The sequence below is a fragment of the Rissa tridactyla genome, chromosome 1, assembly GCF_028500815.1.
Source record: "Rissa tridactyla isolate bRisTri1 chromosome 1, bRisTri1.patW.cur.20221130, whole genome shotgun sequence".
In the NCBI taxonomy this organism is placed as follows: Eukaryota; Metazoa; Chordata; class Aves; order Charadriiformes; family Laridae; genus Rissa; species Rissa tridactyla.
Genome location: NC_071466.1, coordinates 175,068,689 through 175,093,173, shown reverse-complemented (window position 1 = coordinate 175,093,173; position 24,485 = coordinate 175,068,689). Strand labels below are relative to the sequence as shown.

The following is a 24,485-nucleotide window of genomic DNA, read 5'->3' as shown; positions in this document are numbered from 1 at the left end:
ACAAGACTTTAATCTCTCTGCCTTTCTACAGGGTTATCTGAATGTAGAGGAAAACAATTTATTTGAACAAATACATATTTTATTATTTTTCTCAAAGTTCTTGATTTTGGATGTCGTATGATATAACTATATTTCTATCGAATGGATTATGTTTTTTTTAATTCTATACAATCTCTTTTAAATGGATTTGATACATTACAAAAACACTTCTGTGAATCTGAAGGCAGACACATTTGTTTATCCCACTGCGCTCAAGGCAAGTATAACTTCCAAACAAAATCCAAACATTTGGGATTGGAATAAATATTTATAATTAATTTGACTGATTCACTAAACAGTATTAGGGGTTAATTTGCAATGAACTAAAAAAGGCTATATATTTTCAGATATATTTAGCATAACGCCACTGCACCTGTTTAGAAGAGTTGCATCAAATCAAGCAATTGCATTCTTCACTATGAAAGTGTAACCAGTTATGCATACGTCTCTCTTAAACAAGACTTTTTCAGAATTAAAAGTGATAGCAAAAAAATTCCAGAGCCAGTAAAATCAATATGAATTTTAGTATTGAATTCCTGAGGCTAGGATCTCAACCATAAACTTATCTCAGAACAATTGTTAGAGACCCTCAAAGGCTAGTTAAGACATCTGGGTGATCAAAGGAATTATCATTGATGCTAGGAATATTTTACATGCTAGTTGGATAATTAATATAGCATATACATATTTGCAAATAATAAATATATAACTTTTGATAAAACCAGATAAAATCACACTATTTCATAGTACCTTGTCATGTAAAGACTCTTCCAGATTTTTCCTGAAACTTTCAGATTCCTGAATCAAAACATTCTAGGAATAAAAAGAAGAAAAATTAAAAAAAGAGAAATAAATTAGACATATATAAAATATCAGCTACCACCATACACACGTAGCCTCCATGTACAAATTAGCAAACTTCATATTTGCTGGACTTTAATTTTAAAATCCTTTAATGCTTCAGTTTGAGTAAATATTTAATTTGAAACACTGGAAATAATACAAATATCTAGTACCACGTTCTATCAAGAACAGCAAAAACTTTGCATTTTCCTTGAACTGAGCAACTGCCACACTCTTAGACAACTATTTCTCCCAGGTTTTTGTGGGGTTTTTTTGTTTTGTTTTGGGTTTTTTTTTTGCTAGGCCTTCATCTTGCTTTGTACGACATTTTGTTTCCGTGATATAAACCAGAAGTACATCCTTTGGAAGGTTCTGAAATGTCCTTCTGAAAGACACTGAAAGTTTCCCCTCAGATCAAACTGAAGGTGAATAAGTAGAAGAGGGAGGGATTAAGAACGATGAATATAAGGGTCATGTGATTTGAATTTTGCAGGGCCATTGTGTCTCACATCACGTAAAACCTGTAAATAACATTCCCTCTCCAAGGATAGATGGTCATTCTCCTGTGGTGACAGCATTTTACTCTTCCCAGAGGAAGTGAGGTAAAATCAGCAGGTTAAAATACAAGAATGACAGCACATCCGAAAAGTAGCCATTGCTCAGTTCTTGCCCGCTTTCTCTCACTGCCTCATACCATGTTTTGCACTGGTCCTTTACAAGCTCTTCAACAGAATCCCTGCTGATAAAACGGGGACTCATAATATTCAGCATATTCACTTCGCAGTAGTTCTGGAAAGATCCTTGAGCACACTCTTGAATTAAGTGTTGAATATATAAGTTAGACCATATTTGTGATAATATCTGGTAACATGAAAGCAGCATGATGCCTCTGTCCCCGTAAAAGCAGAACAGGTTTCACACAGGAGAATCTTTATCAAGCTGAACTTCACACCGCCCTTTGCACTGTACCTTTTCTTCAAGTGCTGCCATTCTCTCTTTTAAGTGTAGCTGCAGACGCTCATTGGATTCTGTCAAAAGTCTGTCTACGGTATCTGATAATCTTTTGTTGTGCTCCTCATTCATTTTTTCTCTTTGCCTTGCCTTTAATGTAGAACAGAACAGACAGATTGGTAGGGTCCAAAATTAACCAGTACAGACTAGTATCATTAAAGAATAAGAAAATTTATGGTGACTGCATCCATTTAAAGAAATTCCACAGGAAATGTAATTACAGTTATTGATTAATGCACGTTCATTTTTGTATCAGCAGAACACTTTGCAAGATGCAACTAGATCTAAACTAGTATATTAAGATGGTCAAGTAAAGTGGGAGGATGCTGCCATCACTGCTATAAAACATTTACCAGTAGATAGATTTGTGTGCTGGAGTGCATAGCGTAGTGCTATATTGACAAATTAAAAGAAGAAAAGTGCACAGAAGTTGCCTGCAATACACATACTCTTTGAAGTTCCTGATTCTTCTCTTCAAGTTGAGCTTCTAAGTGTCTCATACGTTCCTCAATGTTTCCATGCCTTTCTTCTGCCTGTAAAAAAATAGAAAGACTCTTTCTGTAATTTAAGTGGCTTTGTAAGTCTTTATCTCAGTAAAGTTTAAACAAAACATAAAGCAAGCTACTACTAACTGCAAACTTAGTTTTCCAAAAAGAAACTTTATTTAAACAGGCAGCTGAACAGCATTGCTTGAAATGTGTCAGCTACAAAGGCCTGTTACATCCAAGCATCAGCAAAACATTGGAGTTATTTATGAGCAATGAATTCAGCCAAATGTAACATGCAGACTGTGCATGGTTTGAACACAAACCTGCCATCGTAAAATTGTAAGCTCCTGAAGCACTGAACTGCACGATGGTTGATTATCAATAAAAAAAAAAAAATAAAATAAGTTAAAGAAAAAGAAAACAAATCAGATGAATTCTATTTAGCAATAGAAAGTAAAGTCCAGTAGGACTACCTTCCTACGTATGGAGATCATTTCTTGTAGTTTAGCTTCCATAACATATTGATAATCATCAGATGAGGTAGAAGAGGTTGGATCAGACTAACAAGTCAAGGAAAAGGAGAGGGACAAAATTGAAAAATCAGAACTAAAGACACTGACACTGAACAGAACACAGCACAGAATGCTTAAAAGAAAAGTGTGACTGAAAATTTAATACTTTTAACTGACAGATTTTTACGTGGAATAAACTACACTGATACTTGGTGAATATGATGCAGTTGATGTGGAGAAACTGAAAATAATGGAATGCTAAAAAAGCTATCAACCTACACATGGAGGTTCAAGGTTAGTGATGGCTGGCTGATGACATATTACTACGGAGTGGATTCAAAGCAATACCGTCTAATCTAATGGGGTTTTTTGGAATTATGGCAAACTAAACACCAGAATAGGACTCTATGAGGACAATGTCAGAAAGTCCTTTATAATTCTTCTATAATTTTCTAGGAATGAAACCAATGCATAAATACTAAATTAATGGATCAGTCAGTTACAGGATTGTGCAATGTTATGGTACATTCCCTGATTTCTAGAAAACAGAAAGAACGTCAAAAGAGACAAGGCTCAAGCTTTAGTATTCCATTTTAGAATACACTACATAAGCCCTTCTATCCAAATAAACAATGTGGTTTTCATCCCTTTGAAAGGATCCACCCTGGTGGACCTCTTTGGAAGATCAAGGTCATCAGATAAAAGAAGAACCTATAAATAAAAATTCATTAATACGAACGAAAAGTCATCACTGAGTATAGAAATGGTAATCCATCCTAAGATTCATTACTACTTCTAACAGAAGTTGACCTTAATTAGGTCATTTGTTGCAAAACATGAATATTCATGTTATTGTCATATCAAACAAGTCTATGTTATCATTCAAAATGAATAAAAAACCAAAGCCCTTAAAGGAAGGGAAATGCTATATTGGATTTGTTGCTATGGAAACAGGAATGTGCATAAGGTGTATAGACAGTGCTACTGATGACTTTGAGTTGTGAGCTTGTGCTTGTCAAGCGCTTTTTCACTCTGTCAGATTTACCCTCTCTCAAAAAGAGATACTGGACTCTATCTTTAGATGAGCAAACTTTAATATTGCAAGATATACTAATTTTACAACTGCATTTTTTTAGTAAGACTGTTTTTCATACTGTTGTCTACCAATGTTTTATCAGAATAATTAGGAATAGATACCAAAGTAATTCCAGATTTTCATCATAACTTAAAAATACCCATAACTTAAACTCAGTAGTACTATCAGGACCCAAAGATCAGACAGCCAACAAGCCTGTGATCTACAGATATATAAATTGCAGCTTTTGATATGAAGACATCCATATGAGAAAATCCTGGTTTTTATAAATACAAGAATAATGCTTAACTTTGAAGATCACTCTATTCTTTTGAGAGTAAGCACATTCACAAAACTCAGATTCTTGCAAAATGTAATGGCAAGTCAGTATACTTTGTAAATAAGCTCATTTAATAAGTGCAGTTATTGTTTCTGATCTTGAAGCACACATATTGTGGTGTATTTGAACTTATTCATTATCGGAAACTATTTTGTCTATTTATTACGACTTGGACCAGTGACAATTCCTTTATGATTTTCTTTATCTGATCTTTTAGCTCTACATATTAGTTTGTTTCAGCACGCAAGCGCTAATGCACTGCTTCCTCTCCCAATTGGATAAAGATAGGGTTGAAAAAGTTAAGTCCCTGTGATTGCAGAAAACCAGATCATGCTATCCCTTCCATAAAGTGACCAAGCTTTATCCTCCTCTGTAGAAGACAGACTTTTCCCCTTTTCGAATCCTGGCTGCACTGTTGGTTCGAGGTGTCCCCTAATGTGTCTCCACGGGTCAGGAGAAGATTTGAAATAATCAAAGCTCTGAGTTGATGATGGAGAAGGCTTAAGTAATTCTACCTCTTTTGAAATCATTTTCACTGAGGGAGATATAGAACCCATTGGGGGTATCATCCTACAGAATTAAACTACTTAGAAGCTTCATTAGCTGACTGCAAACTTTAAAAGCAAATTACTTAATCTGCACTGCTTCTACACACTTAATGACAGATTAATGCAAATTATGAAGATAACCAAACTAATACTTCTAGGTTCAAAGGGGATCTCTTTTAAGTCTTCTGATATGTGGTGCTGTCTGTCCTAACCTGTCCTTGAGAAGCCAGTCTAGCTAACATATCATTTACATTCATTTTTCAAACTAAAAAAAATAGGTTTTCAGTCCAAACCGTGCCATACCTTATTCCTTAGCAGGAAACAGTCTTTTCAGTGCATAAAATTATTGTGGTATTAGGCCTAACTATTATTTGGAAAAGGAGGAGGAATAAAATTATTGTCAGAATTATGTATGTTATCTGAATTCTTCTTTAGAAAACATTCTTGAAAGAACACGATGTTCTCTTAAGATTCTTATAGTGATTTAATTCTGTTATTTCATAACTTCCTATTGCTTTAATAATTCAGTAAGGAATATGTTTAAGATTTTTACATATATATATATATCTTTTTGCATGGTAATTTTCATTTATTTCACTAAGAATATTAAAATGCTGATAGGTGCATCCTTCTTAAAAAAAATCTTCCTGAATGTGGCTCAGAGTACTTGTATCACCTGTACACGTAAAAGGAAACAGAGCTGATCCCCTCATTCATCTCCCTTTACATCTTAGATCTTTACATCTCCCTTTATCCTTGGTAGGATAAAAAGAGTTTAAAATTAATTAAAATTCACTATGTCTTAGAATCAAAATAAATGTCATTACTCTAAACACTTAAAGTGTATTTGAATATTTTATGTTTCCTTTATCTATGTGTGCCTCATTTGTTTGCTCCTAAAGTGTTATTCTGTATTACTTTAAGAGAACCAAATTATTTTATAACTGAGACATTAAACAATTAGGCTCAGCTGCTTGTCTGGCAGAGGACAAGCACAGGTGCGCAGCCTTTGTACCTACCCTGGGCTCTAATGCTATTTAGGGTTTTTACCCACTGGTTCTTACGTGCCAAATGCGTGAGCAGCCCCTGCAGAAGCGATATGAATCAAAATGGTGTTGTCTGTAAGGGCTAGGGAGACACAAACACACGTACATATTCCTTTTCTCTCACTTACAGAAACCCGCCTGTAGACAAAGAACTGCAGTAGGAAAGGGTAGCCCCTCCATCTCCTGGTGTGCCTAGCTGGAACACATTCCCCAGATGAGGGTTTCAGCACCTCTCATTGTCCTTTATGCAGAGGAAGGCCACAACCTAGATCTCAAAGAGACCCTTCCATACAAAAAAAGACCTAGCAATTCACCTGTTCCCTAGTGGATATGCAAATGCCTCCTGCACAAACTTCCCCAGGCCATACTGTTATGGAACTGGAACACCTGTAGTGGCTACAGTTTTTTGTTGTCCATGTGTGTTAGTCAGCCCCAGACATTCCCACTGGAATAGGCTCTTTGAGAGACTTGGGAGCCTACCATAAAAGTATTGAACGTCTCCATCTCTGCCTTGTGGTTTGAGGCACAAGGCAGAGGCTGAGACACCAGTGTTAGTCATGTTCCCGTAGCAGAATTTCTGATACACGTGAAACAGAAGGGACAACTGTGGGCTCTGAGGTTCATAAACAGAATTTGGATTTCTTCCGAGTTGCTTTGCTAAGAGTTAATTGAGTTAAAAACTTTCTAAAGTGGAACTTCTGCAACTACTTGCTTGGCAGACCTTACCCTACATTCTTCTTTTTAATATATGATTGCATGCCTGTTTGCTAGTACTCTGTACAGGAGGATTAGTAAGAGACATGGTGTGGTATTCAGTAACTAGCATTTAAAGCATTTAGCCAGCACATTCGGTTATAAATAGATTCGTGAAACTGTGCATCTTGGACTGGATTAAAAATATATGGACAAAACCTAACAACGTCTGACCCCTATGAGATACCAGCATGAGTCTTAATGCTCACTTTGCACTCTATATGCTATGAAATAGCAAAGAGATAGCCAGTATAAGCCAGTAACAGACAGGAAAATTTTGCTTTGAGGGAATACTGAATCAGCTTGTATTATTGCTCTCTAACCCTGTTAAAACTCTACTGCTGCTCCTGCTGCTAACGCGCCCACAAAAAAAATGTTGCTTTCACATCATCTGTTACTGTTGGCACTGCACATTTTCTAGGTCTTTACATCTTAGTTGAAAAAAAAAAATCCAATTTCAGATGCAGAAAGCACCTGTATGGTACAGGTGTTATCATTTTTCTTCCTCATGCTGATCTGCAGGAACAAATCTAAACTTTTCTAATGGTACGAGCCTATTCCCACAGTTTTGAGAGCTTGACTTCTGAACACCTGCTATCTCCAGATTTCCTACTGCCTTCCCATGGCACACATTCCTTTGGCTATGCTTTGAATGACTGAGTTATTCAAGAAGAAAGAATGTGTTATTGAATCGAGCTATGCAATAGAAGGTGAAAATAAGTGATCATGGTGACTGAGTCACAACAGCTCACAAAGTTATCAGCTACTTGTTCACACGCTCACTTCTAACCCGTTACAAATATGACAAAATATGTTGGCTTAAGTCACACCTTTTTCTGAAATCCAACCTTAGATTTCCATACATTCTTCCCCCTCCTTCATTCCCTCAATACCTTCTACACCTCATAGATTTAGTAAGCAACTCCTTCCATTTAGCTCTGTCAAACTTGCATCTTTCATTTCTTCCTCCTATCATCACAAAATCTTCTGTGGAAAGGGAAGCACACAAGAAGAGGGGTGGTTTGAGAAGACAGTAAGTAATGTGTTGTAGATGTGAAGTTGCCGTAGGCTTCCCTCTGCATAGAAGATTTTCTCTTTTGTTTGTTTTGTGGTTTTTTTTTTTCATTTTCCCCAGAGGAAGATTTATCAACTTCCTTTTCCAGCTAGCGCATCATCTTCTCTCCCCCTTGTTCTCAGAGAGCTTTCTGTCTTAACCACATCCACTCCTTGCACGAGAATTTCTTTCCCCTCTGCATCCTTTCCACTGCAGACCTTCTCCTTCCACTTTCTTGCAACTCCTTCCCTACTTAATGCAAACCAGATCCCCACATAGTCACAAAACAAGCATTGTGTCCCGCTTCCCTCCAACTTTCAAGTCATTTTTTATCACCTTTAAAATAAGCTGAATGTGTTACTATGCTAAATGTGGTTTATTATGATTGTGGTTTATTATGATTATGGTTTCCTCTTCTCCATGTCAGTGCTCCTATAATGCAGCTAAAAAGCACTGTTGGTATTTCTGGTGACCTCCATACAGGAGCGATGGAGTAAAATGCTGACTGCTGTCTTGTGATCAGAGAAGTGACGTGGTACCTCTGCTGCACAAGCACCCAAGGGGAAGAGTGATGACTACTAGTGGGAGTGAGTGAATGGAAGTAGGTGGGTGCTGGTTGTCTCCACTAGACCCCTCCTTGAATACATGCAAGAAGAGACCATGTTTGACAGAATAACCATCTGAAGATTCTAGATGCTCCAATGTCTGTCCTTTCTGAGGAAAATAAACACCTTATAGGATAAAGAAACATTTAGTTAATATTGGAGGGAGGTTCTTTGTACAACCAACTGCCCCTTCTCCAGGGCAGGCAAACAGACCAATACTGTGAGAGTGAGTACAAGGTGGCTCAATGAATCATGGCAACCTAAACCTTGGATACATGCTGAGAGCTGTGCTACTTGTCATGACCAGACAGTTACCAGTGCGACGGCCAGGCAGGACAGCACAGTACATGGGATCATGCTGTTCCAGGTTAGTCTGCCACAGGCTGACTAACCCTCCAGTTGCGCACCCAATGGGCAGAACACAGTGAAAACAAAGCCAAAGTAAAGTTCAAATGATTCAGGTAAATTTATGGTTACTTATCTGAATTCACTGTACTGTCCAAACTTTTGGAAGTTCACTCCTTATGAACTAGTTTGGGCATGGAAAAGTAGCAAAAGACATTCACTAGCCCATATATATAAAAAAAGAAAAACAACTCATTTTAAAAATTGACATGACAGAAGGATCTCATTCTACAACCTTCTTTTGCAGAATCCAACCCAGATTTATTATGAGGAACAGTATAATAAATTGAATGCAGAATTGTAACATGCATATTTGAAATTTGGGTGGGTGGGCGAAAAAAAAATAATCACCTCCAAATCCAGAATATGTTTGTTCTGTTTTGTCTCCACATGGAAATACTTGGCCTTATATTTTACCCACAGTTAAGAAGTCACTGTTTCCAGTTATCCATACTGGATATCCAGTTATCCCATACTACTTTCCTTTAAAAAACATGTAAAATATCAGGCTTAACTCACCTCTTTCAAATGATTGTAACCCCATTAATCTCAGAGAAGCCCCTTTCATTGAGATAGTACAAAAGAAAGGAGAATCAGTTTTGACTTTTTTGCAGTGCAGAAAGACTAGTTGATTCAGTGGGGTCATCTTTTACTTAGTATACATGGCCATGCAGCGACCGTGGTAGTCTGAAGCCAGCTAATTTGAGCCCTACTGACAACATGTGTGCCGGCACAAAGCTCAAAGGCAAAATTAATTAAGCATTATTCAGCCCCTTAGGTAGGTCTGGCAGCTTCCATTGAATAGCTAGCGTGGTAACAGTATACCCGCTATCTAATTTCAAACAACTTAAGTAAGCTGCAGTGACTACAGCGTTGTCCTTGGTTCCAAGCTACATTTATGTGATCCGCAAAAAGTACTGGACTTTAAACTTCAGAGCTGTCAAACTAGCACCTTAATAAGCTCTACGGTTTGCAAAGACATTATATACAAGATATATAAAACATAGGCTTATTTGACCTATTGGCCAAATTCTGACACTCTTCTTCATGTCATGTATTCCAAGAAGACACAATCTTAAATAAAATTAATTTCTACAGTTTTTCATGTAATCACAGAGAAATGAACAGAACCAGCATTACAATCTAATATACTTCCTAGAGTTTCCTGCTTGGCAAAAACTTCTATAAAGTGCATTAAAGTGAAATGAGGTGGAGCATCAGCTCTGTTCACAGCTCTCTAACCACATCCCATGGAATAATGTAAGAAGACAAACGGAGATGTATACTGCAGCTTCATGGTCACAATAACAACAGTATCTCATGGAAGTCCCTGAGTGCTCTGCATGGTTGAAATGGGATTTCTTCTTGCAATATTTGTCATTAATATATGTTCAAGGAAAAATGCAGTTGCAAGAAAAGACATGCTTGAGACTGCAAAATACTTACTGGTGCCTAATTGCTGGAGAACTTAATCAGGAAAAATCGTCTTAAAATAGAAAACAATATTTTTAAGCTACTGAGGGCATTACAATATGTGATTATTTGTTGAATCAGAAACAACTGAAAAAAAAAAGTTAAAATGCCAAGGGACTGCTCTTATGTGCACCTGTGTTTTTAATAAAATGCAATGATATTTGTTTGGTATTTGACGTAGCTCTCTTTTTGCTGACTCTTCCTTTTTTTCCACCTTTTTCAGTCTCTCTTTCAAATTCCCACCCATTCATATAAACCTAAAGTGGACAGCACAAAATCTTGATTACTGAATAATGATCTTGCCTTAGTAAAATAAAAAATCTCAACAAATCATCAAATCCCCAAAAATCTTCTCTTTCTTTCTACTTCCTAACTAAATTACTTAAAAATTGGACTTCAGTAGTGAGCTGTTCAGCACTTAAGGCTTCATTATAAATGGAAAAACATGAGAATTGGAAAAATTCATCAAATATAAAAATGGCTAGGCACATAAATAGCTAGAAACATTCCTTGGCAATAGAGAAAGGAAAGCTTAGATAAATCAGAATTATATGTAATACAATCTCTTAAATGCATTTTTGCTTTATTTGTCTGATTTTAAGAGATGAAGAATGAACACATTATCATTATATGTCTTTAGGAAGCTGATAATAACTAAGCTGTAGTACTAACTACGTGCGCACCTAAAGGTATTAGAGGCCAAATATGAATACCACACTACTGAAAATTTATTTTTATCTTCTTACTTTTTCTGCAAGAAAGCTGCCATATAGTACATTAATCAGAAAAACCCGTTCGAAGCCCTCTCAAGGTTGGTCACATTTGTCTTTGAAAATATATGATACAAAGAATCATTCAAAACAAGCCTTTTACGGAGGCAACTTGCAGTACATACTTTTGTATCGTACAAATGATCCCAGCTGCCATTAAGATTTGATTTTATAGCACTTATTGGAATGAAAATAACTGTTGTTTCATATACATGGTGTATGAAAATGTCCAGAAGAACTAAGTATGTGTAGGAACGCGACTTCCCTCCGCCCCTCTCCCCTTAAATTAGAAACTCTTATACAGCAAAATGAATCCTCCTAGGATAAGTAATGCTGATGTATTGGAAATAAATGACTCCTTTGTAAATATAGTGTAGACTAACTTACAGATAACTATTTTGCCTATTAGTAAAATGCTAAGAATTACAAATTCTTACACTGAGACCATTCCTGGTTAAACTTGTGGCACATGCTTGTCAGGAAACATTCTCTTGTTTCAAATCAGCTTAATAAGACTTTTTTTTTGTCCTTGAGGTAAGGAATCAGGATGCAAATGAATGTTAAACAATGGGACTTTGGAAATGTACCTATTTCTCAGGGCAGTACCTTAGTCAGAGCCGCAATTCTCTGAGCCAGCTCAGCCTCCACTTCAGGTAAGGTTTCAGCCTTCCTCATCGTCTGCTGCAGCTTCTGCTCAGCCAGCTCTAGACGCTCTTGCAGCTGTCTGTTTTTGTCTTCCAACTGAAGGCCAAAGACAGATAAACAGGTATAAAAAAATTAAGGATTTGAATTAAAAAATTAAGATTTTCCTTCAATTTCTTGGTAATAGGGAAGCAATCAAAACTCACTAGATAAGCATAGATACTCCACAACCTGGGAGAGTTTATTGGAAAGGTATTAACTCAAGCATGGAACGTGTACGCTGCTGGTCTCACTAATGATGAGTGATTTGAGACTCAAGGATCATATGAAGGTGAAGAAAAGGAGTTGTAAAATGGTACTCGTGAACATGAGCAAAAAGCACCTCTGAGCATTGTTTATCTGAGCAAAATAAAAATATTGGTGCCAGTAAAATGAGAATTTTCTAAATGGAAATATTGAGTCCTTCTCACAGAAAAGTTTATGTATGACTGAAATGGGACGGAAGGACAACTCCAAAAGGAGAGAATTCCCATCAAAGTTCATGAACAAATGCCAATTGTATACTAGGAAATGTTAAAACTGACAATTGTTGCTCAGATAATTCATTCATGATTGTATCTGTGATAACCATTAAAGAGAAACAGGAGGACTTTTCATAACTGCAGTATTTCCTGGCCTACTGAGATGAACCACATGATGAAGACTTATTTAATGGCTTGACAAGTGTTTCCTACTTTCCTGTTCATTCCAAGTAATAGAAGACATAATGAAAAAGGAGTGTGCTTTTAGATTCTTTTTTAATCCTTCAAAAGCATGAAAAGGTAAGCTTTTCACATCACAATGCTGCAAGAAAACTTTAAGTCTGGCTGCATGTACTCTAAGCCGAGTTCCATCGGTCACTGCTTTGAGTAGAAACACCTCCGCAGCACAGCACAACTGACAGTGGCAGCAATAAAAACATTAAGGACAGATGCAGGTACCTTACTTTTCCATTGTTAGGTGGTTTGCTTTTTTTTTTTTTTTTCCTAAAAATTGAAGATACCTCTTAAAATAGCCAAAGGAAACTGGAAGAAGCCAGAGAATTTGAGTTCTGATGCTTTAATTTCCCTGAAAAGGTAGTCACGTACATATATATACATATACACATGTACAGAGGGATGTGTGCATGTGTGTGTAAATATATCTGCATAGAATCATAGAAGCAGAGATTATCAGATCATACAGGCTTATTTCTCATATAGCATTTTATATTGTTTGAAGACATGATAGGTGAAAAAAAAAAAGAAAAGTCTGATTCTGAGGCTGAGGAGCAATTTTGTCTTTTACAGTTTGAATTATACTCATTTCATGTTAGCTTTCAGTTCACATTGTAGTCTTCAAATTCCCAAACATTTTTTTCCTGTTCACTTCACACTTCAGCTTGTGGAATCACCACGGAAACAATGTACCATGAGAGAAAACCACACAATCATGTTATATTCTTTTTCTAAAAGTTATTGACAGGTAGTTTATCTATGCACTACTAATACATGAAATCACTAGAATCTTTTGTATGCAAATTTTGGTCCTTCCTGCAGAAGGAAATTTCTTTTGCTTATACTATTTTTGGGTTTTGCTTATTTTTTTGTTTGTTTGTTTAAAATTAAATTCAGAAAATCATTACATAAGAAGCAAAGATAATCCTTTACTTAGGGAATATGACTATGTGCATTTACGAAAGACACTATTAGAAAAACACAGTTATTTTACAATGTTGAATGTACGCATTGATTTGGTATTCATGGTTGTAGTAGCTCATACGGAGCTGCGAAGTTGAACAATTTAGGTTTTTCAGATTAACTGATGTGTTGATTAAAACTGAACAGATTAACTTAATGGAAACCTCCTACTGTAGATCTGCCCCCATTTTTGCATTAATTTTCATTGTTTATGAAGAAAGCAACTGACTAATGCAGCTACTGCACCTGACGTAGGATGGCTTCCTTGTTTGCCAGTTCATTTTCCAGCTTATCGTTCATGTCATGTATGGAGGTGGATTCTCTCTGTGCACTGAGGTAGCGCTTCTCCAGTGTAGTTATTCTTTCTTCCATATCTTCCTTTTGTGCCATTGCCTAAAGCGACAAACAAAACCATCAAGAACCATGCAATTAAAATGGTATGTAATTTTGTACCAGTTTAATTTTCATGCTAACAGTAGACAGGGATGTAAGCCATGCTCAGCAGTAATTCTGCTGTTTTAAAAAGAATTTATTTCTTTTGGGATTTCTTGTAACTATGATATTTAAAGTGGTAGCTGTTGAATAGAGCAAACAGAAACAATCCTCACCTTTTGTATATTTTTCTAGTCTCTGTATTTTTCAGTGCAAAACCACAGCAAATGTAGCTCACATTTACTTGTTTGCTTCTTAAACAACAGTCGGCTTGATTAGAAAATTGAAAAACTGCTACAGTTACCTAACAGTAGAAATATAGTGCAGTGATGTGGGGAAAAAAAATGTATATGCACATTTCTACTCTTATTCCTGTGTCCTGCTAAAATTTTCTGCCAAAGTACATGTAGCAGATAGCAGGTGACATGTCCTGAAATTTCAGGAAAACAAGTGACCACAATGTTGGATACATAACATAACCATAACATATGGGTACATGGTCCGTACGTGTTACAGATAAGGATTTGTTTAAAATCTTGAGCTGTTTTTATTCATGTATTACAACCTGGCCTCTCTGAAGTCAATAGCTGTAATTTAGACAGATTATTCATTAGTCTGTCTATTACATTGTTTATTTCTCCTCAATTAATTTAAGTGAAAACAGAAAGTTCTATTAGTCTTAAACTTGTGTCTGGCTCTTGAGAAGACTTACGTGTTGCCACGTAATCTTTCACAAGGAAAATATTTACTGATGAGCATGTCTTGCTGTTTGTGTTATATTACATTATGAAAGCAGTGTTGAAGTAAGTGAGATTATTTTTCAAGTAAGACACAATGAACATATAAATTGATCCAAATAAGCAGTCCTAAAATGAGCCATATCCAGGCAATCTTTTTGCATATTGCTGTGAAAAAACTCCATAAAAATAGTAATTATGTATGCAAATCATTAAAAACACACAGAAAAAAAAAAATCCAATAATTTACCCAAGTTACACAATACTGAACTACCCCTCTTGTTGTAGGTATTTGATTTTCTGAATCGGGAAGACTATCTTTTGTGGCCATATGAAATAATGAAGACAGGCATTTCCACCTTTACAAATACCTTTCGCAGCAGATTTTGCACTTACATTTGGTAATTATTATACATGCAAATGTATTTCGTGGCCATTTTGGTTAGGAAGAAAAGGGCTGAAAGCAGGTAAGCCTGTAGCTGGTGTAAGGTGGTATTTAAGGGAGAAACAGCAAGTGGCAATCAAGTGTCTTTGGAACCGCAATACTTATCGAAAGGTAAATGAGAGTGTAGATATTAGAGACCCCTAGTGATATAATGCAGCAGTGGTGGAAAAGGAGAAACATGTCAGTGCAAATTATTTTTTGTAACTGGATAAAAATGATACAATACTTTAAAAGAGGCAGAATACAGTGATGTGAAGCCGCTTGGAGGCTGTGTCAGGCATCAGAAGTTCTGAAGGAAGATTTTCTCCAGAATGCTAGAAATAACAGGTTAAATATATACACACACATGCATATATACACACACACAAATCCATAGGAAATACCTATATTATAGAAAGCAAGTGTAACAGAGAGATAACTACTCTAATTTCAAAATACCAAAATAGATTCTAGAAGCTAGCCTTCCACATATCTTGAGCTCCACGCATGAGAGAAGATACTCTGGAGAGTACTAAGGAGCACAATAAATTTAAGAGGAGGAAAGAAAAACAAAAATTGAATTATACTTCCATTTATTGAGAGAAAGGAATAGCATATCATAACAGGGATAATGAAGTTACCACACATGAGTAAATATTATAATTGATTATATAAATAACACCATTTTATAAAACAGCCCAGGAGTTTTAAAAACTTACTTTACACATCTCTGTTTAACAGAGTTCATCTTAAAAACTTGAAATAGCTGAAAACTTGACAGAGTGCACTCTAGTAATGCTAAACTACAAAGGAGTTGGCCTTTCTCCTACTAGAGTTGCACATATACGCACCCACATTTAAGAACATGGTTTTATAAAGAGATTTCTAGTATTATTTCTTAATGTACATTTTGTGTTTTCTATGTACAAGGGATTTTATCCGTGCTCAACTTTTGCTGCCCAAATTCATTGGCCTCTATCAGTCTGTAGTGGGTACCACAGGAACAACAGTCAAGAAATAGGAGGCAAATATGGTGAACTCCTTACCTCTCTAATGTCTCTTTGATATTTACTGTTCATTTCTTCCGTTTTAATGAGCTCCTTTCTGGCGGTCTCTGCTTCCTGCTCTACCTCTCCCACCCGGGAAGACAGTGCAGCCAAACGCTCCTTCATTTGTGCCATTTCATAGTTTTGCTTTTCCAGTAGTTCCTGAAGTTCAACAACTTGACTGGCTTCATCATTTGAGTCTATGGAGCCATTTGATAAGCGCTGTTAACAGAGAAGTGACATTATTTATTAATTACCTTTTAATGTGGACTCTATCTGAACAATTTCTAAAACAAAGTTTATTTTTAAAATTACAAAAGCAACTAGGAGGAGAAAAACACAATCGTTTTCATGGTAAGACAGGTGTTGTTATGAGAAAATGGCAAAAGATTAGTATTCATTCATAACAAGGGATTCCAGAACTCAACATTGCATAGAGAAGTAAATGTTTGCATTAAGAGCAGAACACCATACAAAAATAGGTTTAGTTTGACGTTATGACTATTCAAGTACAAATTGCAACAATACCACTCCTAAAAAGAACCAAATCACATGCATACCTCTTAGCTAAACTTACACAGCATTTAAACTTAATCAAGGTCTATTTCACTTGCAAGATAGGCCACACTGCAGACAGGAAGCAACACTAATAAATCACAAATTCACTTCCAGTGAATTAAGTGCTTAGAGTCTGGACAACATACCGGTTAGGTCTACATTAGAAACAAGTTCTGCTGAAGTACTTTGTGTGCTGCTGAAAGCCCTGGCATGAATATAGTTATAAAGGAAAAAAAAAAATAAAAATCAAGAGTCCAGAACTCACATTGCATTTGGAATATGATTTATATTGCAAATAAATAATCTCAGGAAATAAGTATGATCACTAGCAGGACTTGCTGGCATTGCCTCATTATACTAGGCAGTCACAATAATGATTTCCAGCATAGGCTAAGCCAGGGTTTCATAAAAATTTAATTTTCTCATGTCAAAAAATTAGGCAAAAAGAACAAGCAAAACTAAAATGATTTGATTTTGACCTATAACATGAAAAAATAAAAACAAAGTAGCCCAACCTGTCATTAACTTTCTTGATTACCCGCAATTTTATCAGTTAAATTTATATTATGCAATATAAGAACACAGTACTTCACTGCAACTGTCATTTTAAATAGGTTATGATGCTCTTTGAGATCCATACAGGAGTATTGGTCCAAAAGGCGCTTGTTGACGTTCAGATGGTAGGGCGTATAGCAATGTATATATGAAGTATTCCTTGTTGACATTCAGATGGTAAGGTATATAGCAATGTATATATGAAGTATTCCTAGCAAGACCTGAGAGGAAAAACCAAGCTTGCTTTCATTAGCACTTCTGTATTATTATTTTCAAAATATATTTATACAGAAATCTTCTAGGAAATTCAAAGAAAATTACTTTGCTTAATGGCTTTAAAAACACTTTTCCCCCAATCAGCCATAAAATGAACCCAGATCAAGACCACCTGCCCCCTCTGCAGATCATTGAATAAAATTATTTACTCTAAAAATTCATTACTTCAAGTAACTCAGTTCCAAAATTGCTTTCTTTATACTAGTTAATTATATTATCTTGACATTTTATGTTAGCCGCTAAACCACCATTGATCTACTTTCAGGACACCATGATAAAATGACAATAGCAATTAAAAAACTTATTTACACTCAGTTTGTTGTTTGGAAAGTGTACAGTTAGTTTACTTGAATCAGAATCCTATTAATATGCAGTAATCGCATATGTAAACGAAATAGTACTCAAAGAGGATAAAACATTTTAACCATCATACTTTATCCCATTGTGTAAATTTGAGATAACTTTTTATCTATGCTATTTATAATCTCTTTTGCAGTTTTAATCTCATACAGAATGTTAGCAGTTGTCACAGATGAACAAATTTTACTTTGCATTGAATTTGTCCCACACCTCTCTGAATAGTAGTGCAGGAATTGCTGCAAGATTATAATGTGCCAAATACCAAATCCAAAAAGCAATAAATGGCATGTGATCATGTACCTTACGGGATATAAACCATTTTCATTTTGAAATAGCAAGCTGCAATATCTAGGAGTATGTTCACTGACAGAGAAATATTTTCAGTAATAAAACTTTTCTCATTAAGATATTAATAACCAAAACACATTTAATTTAAATATGAAATATATATTTTTTTCTATTAATTTACTTAATATCTGAGACTTCTGGAAAGACAAATAAAAATGTGTTTAGAATTAATCTCTCACCACCGGACAAATGCTGTGATTGCCAATTATGCATGCATACATTTTTATTTAAGCCCATAAAGGTCCCTCAAAATTCTTTGATGAACTCTTTTGCTTTATATTATTCCTGTATTCCTATATAGAGCTGGTTGGTATTTAAAACTTCCAACTTATCAAAAATGTCAATATTTTATTTTTTTTAGTACAGTTGTGATGAAAAATGTTTTCTTTAAAAACACATTTAAAAATAAAAAACTCAGCTCAAAATTTGGTATTTTTAGAATTTTGAAGCATGCTTTAAAACTTTACCTAGGGATTTTAACTGACACTTTGTCACTTCTATGCCTTGCTATTATTTCATGATATATCCATTATATGGGTACATCACATGGACTAATCACTCCAAAAAAACACGGATAAAAAGTCATTAAGCATTAATTCAAGGAGTAACTGACATAACATTCCTCAGGAGGGTTTTATCAACAGTTTTATGGTCATACATTCCCCTTTCTCCCAAACAAAAAAAGCTTGAACAAGAACGGGAAAATATGTTATGCCAGTAGAAGCAAAAGGCATCCTGTAGATGATGACGATTCAAAGGCATTTTCTGAATTAGTGAAAGGAGCAGGAACCTCCCATGCCCCAGAGGAATTCCTATGGAATAAGCTGGGAGACAGAACTGCAGCATCTTCTCTGTTACTGATTTTGTGAAGAATGTCCATGTCACTCATCGATTTTAACAATTTTTTTTTTTAATCTGGTTGCTTTTTTCATGCTGAAATATTTCCTGGTACTCAAAGGGTTTCCTGTTAATGATGTTGTGTATGAATCGCAAGCCATTTGTAAATAAACAATTAGTTGAATACTTATAATAATAAAATCTAAATTTTGAATAAATGTCTGTTCATTATTATCTGAAACACTAAGGGAAATCTTCTCAAAGACACATGCACACAAAAAAAGTCTCAAAGTAGACATTTTTAACTGACATATCCCTACACTACCCAAAATCCCCAATGTATGCAAGAAATGGTGTCAAATTAGTATAGTGGGACAAAACTGAAAGTACTGAAAGTAAATGGAAACAATTGGGAAGCCTTTAAAGGAGGGCAAGGATGTTAAAGAAAACTTTTTAACTGGTTGAAACACTCTAGCAGAGAAAATGAGCAATGTACATGGTCCCCGGATCTGGATTACAAGTTAGTCATTTTAGTCATCCAGACAAAGTCTTAAACAAATTTCATGATGCTGTCTATCAAACGCGGTCGTGAAAAACCTACATATGGACACATTCCTTAATTTCAATAATTTCACATAAAAGCATCTATTAGTAATGGCTATTTTTCCTTGAAAAAAGAAATGTGGCAAATAGCTCACATGCTTCAATGCCTTTTCTTTTTTTTTACTATTTTATCCAATAAAAGATAGTCCGTCTGTTTCTATCACATGTATTTATTTAGACTACAATGCTGCAGAAATAGTATCATCATATATTATTGACTTCATTTTTTTTTTTTTTGTTTTTTTGCTTTCTACAGACACAACAGGCACACACAGCCGCAATGTGTGCTATGGCTGCTGCCCACACCATAAGGGGCTCTGCCCTCTCCTCCTGCCCCCTTTCACGTGTTTCTCAGCCAGACGAGAAATCTGGTTGGCATCAGCCTGAAAGACCTAATACAATCTCAGACATCTTTGCTCAGGCTAGTTCAGAGCAAATAAAGGTAAATGAGCAACTACATCTGTTCGCAGCAATGCAGCACTTGCTTTCCTCAACACTGGGAAGAATGAGGGAAAGAGCAACAGCAAGAAGGCAGCCTGCTGTGGGGTTTTGGGGGTTGCTTTTTTTCGGTGGTATATCACTACATACCAGATAAATAACTGTGAAATCACTGTCCATACTAAGGGTTTCAGAGATACTTCCACTTCATAAAGAAAGCTTTTACACTCACCCGAATATAGCGAAATGAGTTAGGAGGAGAAACAGAAAGGAGATGAAATAATTGTCAAGATAATCTGATGACAGTGACGGTATTAACTACAAGAGAGGCGGCATACCACAGAGGAAATCAAAGTTCAAAAAATATCCTGTAGGACCAAGTGCCATAAAGGGTAATAAGGATTAAACAAGAAATGGGGTGTGTGGGGGGGTCGGTGTGTGTCATCTTTGAATTGCTTATGGTCTGTGGAAATGGAGGAGGGAAATAAATGTTCATGTTCCCTACTGCTGAACAGTATGAAAAGGGAGCCAACATCCCTAGTATCAGATTTTCTTTCTTTCAAGATCCAAAAAGCACAGCAGTAAGGCAATCTGCTGCTTGTATAGGAGTGTCAGCAGGGAGAAGGACAGCAAATTGGAGCATTACACATAACAATAAACTCCCCCTAGACCACTGCTTCTCCCCTATTCTATCTGCCATGAAAAAATAAAAGGAAAACCAGCCACAGACTGGTTTATGAGTTAAAACCAAGAACAATGGTAAAAGGAACACCAGGAGAAAGTGTAAAACAAGACTAACCCTGAATATTCTAGCCTCTGTTAATCCATTTCATGTTGCCCTTTCAATTAAGCCTTAGCAATAATACCTAAGGCAAACTGAGTGGAGGTACACTTAAGCTGGGGGAAAAAAATAATAAAAATAATTAAAAAAAAGAGTAAGGACACCAGACCCAGACTACAGCAGTTAACAAAGAAATTGTAAAATTGTCCCAGGCTATTGATTGCAAACTACTTCTCTGTTTTATTTTGTAGAAAGAAACGTACAGTCAACTACATACGTTGCAAAACATACACAGAAACCTAATTTTATAAAGGCAAACCCCAAGAACAGTAAAAAGCACCCCTCAGTGATATTTTTCTCTCCGGTTATAAAACATCTGACAGATATGTTTGGTCTAAATACTATCAACCAGTAATTAATGATGTATTTTGCGCTAGAATTTAACCTCAGAGAGTGGTGAGAAGGAAAACAAGAATATCTCAAGGAGTTACCTCCGAACAGTCAGCAGTGGTGATAGGATTCATTTACTTGACAGAACTCCTCATCAGTGCCTCTCACTTTGTGGTAGTATGAGCACAGGTGACTCACACGATGCCCATGTGCATACGCAATGCCGTGTCTGAAGACTAAATTAAGGTCGTTCTAACCACAAGGTACCTTTTTGAATAATTGAACGTAATCTTAAAATTCAGAAGCCTGGTCTTTTAGAATTCTTAGAACAAACTAGTATTTTTATGGTGTAAGCACTGGGGCAGTGGTAGTGTGTGGATGGTTTGTGGTTTTTTTTTAAACCGGCAAAGTGGGTGCTTTGCGTCTACTCTTTACTAAGACAATCTCTCTAAATTCTTTTTTTAAAGGAGTACTGGCAAGTTCATTGCACCATAAATGCCTAGTGTCAAAACTGAAGTCCTCACCATCTTCTCAAGTCAGTCTAACGTCATTGTGGTTTCTGAGAGTTCATGCTGAACAAATTTCTCTCGAGCTCCCCTCCTAATGTTCAAGGCAACTGTCGGTGTTAGTTAGGCTGGCTACCTTTGGCAAATAGCATAAACCAGAAGACTTCTGACACTATGTTACACTAGAGTTATGCCAGAATTCAGTTATCTTTAAAAACATGAAAACTTTTGTTAAGAACACATATTTTGTGTTCATTTGATTACACATATTTTTCTTGACATGCAACATAAAATCTAACATTAAAATGTTTTTTTCAAAGGTCTGCATATAGTAAATTCTATTTGCTAACTATGTGAAGGTTCATTTGTCCGTATAAACTTTGTAAATATATGTAAGCAAAGAACACAAGTTTATGCAACTCCTCTCTGAACCTTGTAACATGACAAATCAGGCCATTGGGTAAAACATACAGAAAAGTAAAGCAACAGATACAAACTAAGGTTTGGCAAGCAATTGTTTTCAGAAAAATCATGATATTTAGAAAAGGCAATAAAAAATAAGACAGAATTTTTTCCAAATAACGGAATGTCATGGCTGTAAAAGCTCTTGGTGACTGGAATATACTGTTACCTGCCTCCAGATATGACATATCCTCATATCTGACATAAGCCTGTGACCCTAACACTTATGGTGACTAGACTTTTTCATTCCCTGTTACGTGATATCCCTTTTTCATTCCCTGTTATTCTAGGATGGCATCTCAACCTAAAGAACCATCACTGACACATCATTTTGTGAGACTTCTCCCTTCATCTTCTATTAAGGCAGGTGCCAGCTGTTGCTCAGTAATATATACATGTATTTGGTGAGTTGCTCTGACTTCTGGTCAGCCAACTGCTGATATGGCACCTGAGATATGAAAGTTTTCCTGTACTCCATATGCAATATACAGAATTTTGATGGTATAAATCACTTTAGAAATAAATACTTTAGAAATACTTTGGAAATACAACATGATCAGTACTAGCTCCAATTTTAAATCCTAAATTATGTTTAGACTCTCTTTGAACCAAGAGAATTCCTATGAATAATACAAATATAGAAAATTCAACATGAAAAAAAGTAGGAAAGAAGTGCCATTTTAAAAGTTTTAAAGCTTTAAGAACAGGTGGGGTTTTTTTGTTGTTTTTGTTTTGGTTTGGTTTTTTTTTAAAGCTTTTAAAACAGCTAGGCAGAAAAATTGGAAAATTTTGTCCCAAATGCCAGGGGAAAAGATTATTTTTTGCCCTGTAGTGGTGGAGATGTTCCTTTGGACTTAGAAAAGCTGGCCATGATGGACAGATCATCAGGGGAAGAGACAGAAATACAGTATATTTCTCACGTCAAATAAACTTGTCTGAATTCTGTAGTATAAAAATATTAAAAAGGAAGTAAAATAATCACCAAAGGAAGCTAAATTATACACATCGCTTGACTTCATGAAAGTAAAAGTTAATGCTGCAAAGAGTAACATTTGCTGACACTGTGTGAGATGTAAGAATAAATGAATAACAAGGTACCAAAGATGCTTTTTACTATAGTGTAGAGTTCTTCCACCCCTATTCCATTCAAATACCTCACGCAAAAGCTTTAAAAGAAAGTAAATGATATTAACACAGATCCATAGCTATGTGATAGCCCAATCACAAGTGACAACTAAGCAAGCAAAAGCAATACGATCATCATCCATATAATCAGCACACAAAACAGAATGTGAAAAGCCATGCCCAAAATAATAGCATTACACCTAAGCTGTCACAGCAATTCCTAAGTGGTTGGATGCCTCATCACATTTGAAGGCTATGCAACTTCTCTAAGTTGTTCCACATCTTTTGGTCTGTGTCAGGCAGTAATCTCATAATCATTCGACATATCCTCTTCAGTTACTCTAACTCTAATCAACTATCAGAGCCAATGTTCTCTCAGACTGAACTGTTTCTTCCCCACCCCAATACTGATGTAAAAATAGCTACCTTCTCCAGCACTTTTCTCTTCAAACGTCCTCACTTTCTTGCTCTTTCTACCAAGCCATCAAAAGACTCCAGCTTTTATTACTGCTTTAAAGATCTGGAATAACTCTACTTCCTCATCAGTTTTCAGCTCTTATTCTTCTTTCTGATGCCTGTGATCACCTGTCACACTTTACTCACTTTGCAAAATCGGGGAGGGAAAAAAAAGTTTACTTGATGGGTGGGCATTTTTCTTCTTGTTGCCGGTGTCTTCCAGATGCATGCTTATTTCTCTTTTACACTATTAAAGTTTCTGAGATCTTACAAAGGAGAGAGAAATCAGTTCCTGATTCTTTATTATAAGGGTTAGTTAGCAGCCCAAACCAAATTATACAAGCACACACACCCCACACCCCGCCTTTTTTCTTGGCTAAGTCCTTTTTCTTAGTAGTCTCACCAGCCTCCCAGTAGAAGTGACTGGCCTGGCAACTCCTTGCAGTAAGTCAGCCAGCCAACGCTGTCCACTAGCACAATGCTTGAAGTGTAAAATTCAACTGCAAAGGTAACGAGAATTTTAAAGCAGTGTTTTAACAGGCTTTAGATGTAGAAGTATATAGGGGCTTCTACTACGTGAAAAGGAAAAGACAGTTTTATGACTGAAAGAGAGACTAACTTATACGAAACAGAGCGCGCTGATTTCCTGAAAAATTAAAGGCCTGACTGAAAAATTTATTGATTTATCATGTAGATAATGAAGAAGTAAGGCAGCTTTTCAAGATAATAAAATTCCTATGCTATAGTATTGAGCACTAAGTACTCGTAATCATGCAGATATACTAAACTATCAAGCAGAAGAGTACTTACAAAACATTTACCTAGACCC

At 35.9% G+C, this 24,485-nt stretch overlaps 1 protein-coding gene across 1 annotated transcript in view; it reads right to left on the bottom strand.

The window, feature by feature from the left end:
* PPFIA2 (PTPRF interacting protein alpha 2) overlaps positions 1-24,485 on the bottom strand; it is a 343,185-nt gene that overhangs the window by 52,466 nt on the left and 266,234 nt on the right. The window contains exons 7-12 of the mRNA XM_054207175.1: positions 15,962-16,183; positions 13,569-13,715; positions 11,569-11,703; positions 2,343-2,426; positions 1,852-1,983; positions 790-852 (exon numbers count right to left, since the gene is read on the bottom strand). Coding sequence (XP_054063150.1) covers positions 790-852; positions 1,852-1,983; positions 2,343-2,426; positions 11,569-11,703; positions 13,569-13,715; positions 15,962-16,183 — 783 coding nt within the window. The remainder of the gene's footprint in view (positions 1-789; positions 853-1,851; positions 1,984-2,342; positions 2,427-11,568; positions 11,704-13,568; positions 13,716-15,961; positions 16,184-24,485) is intronic.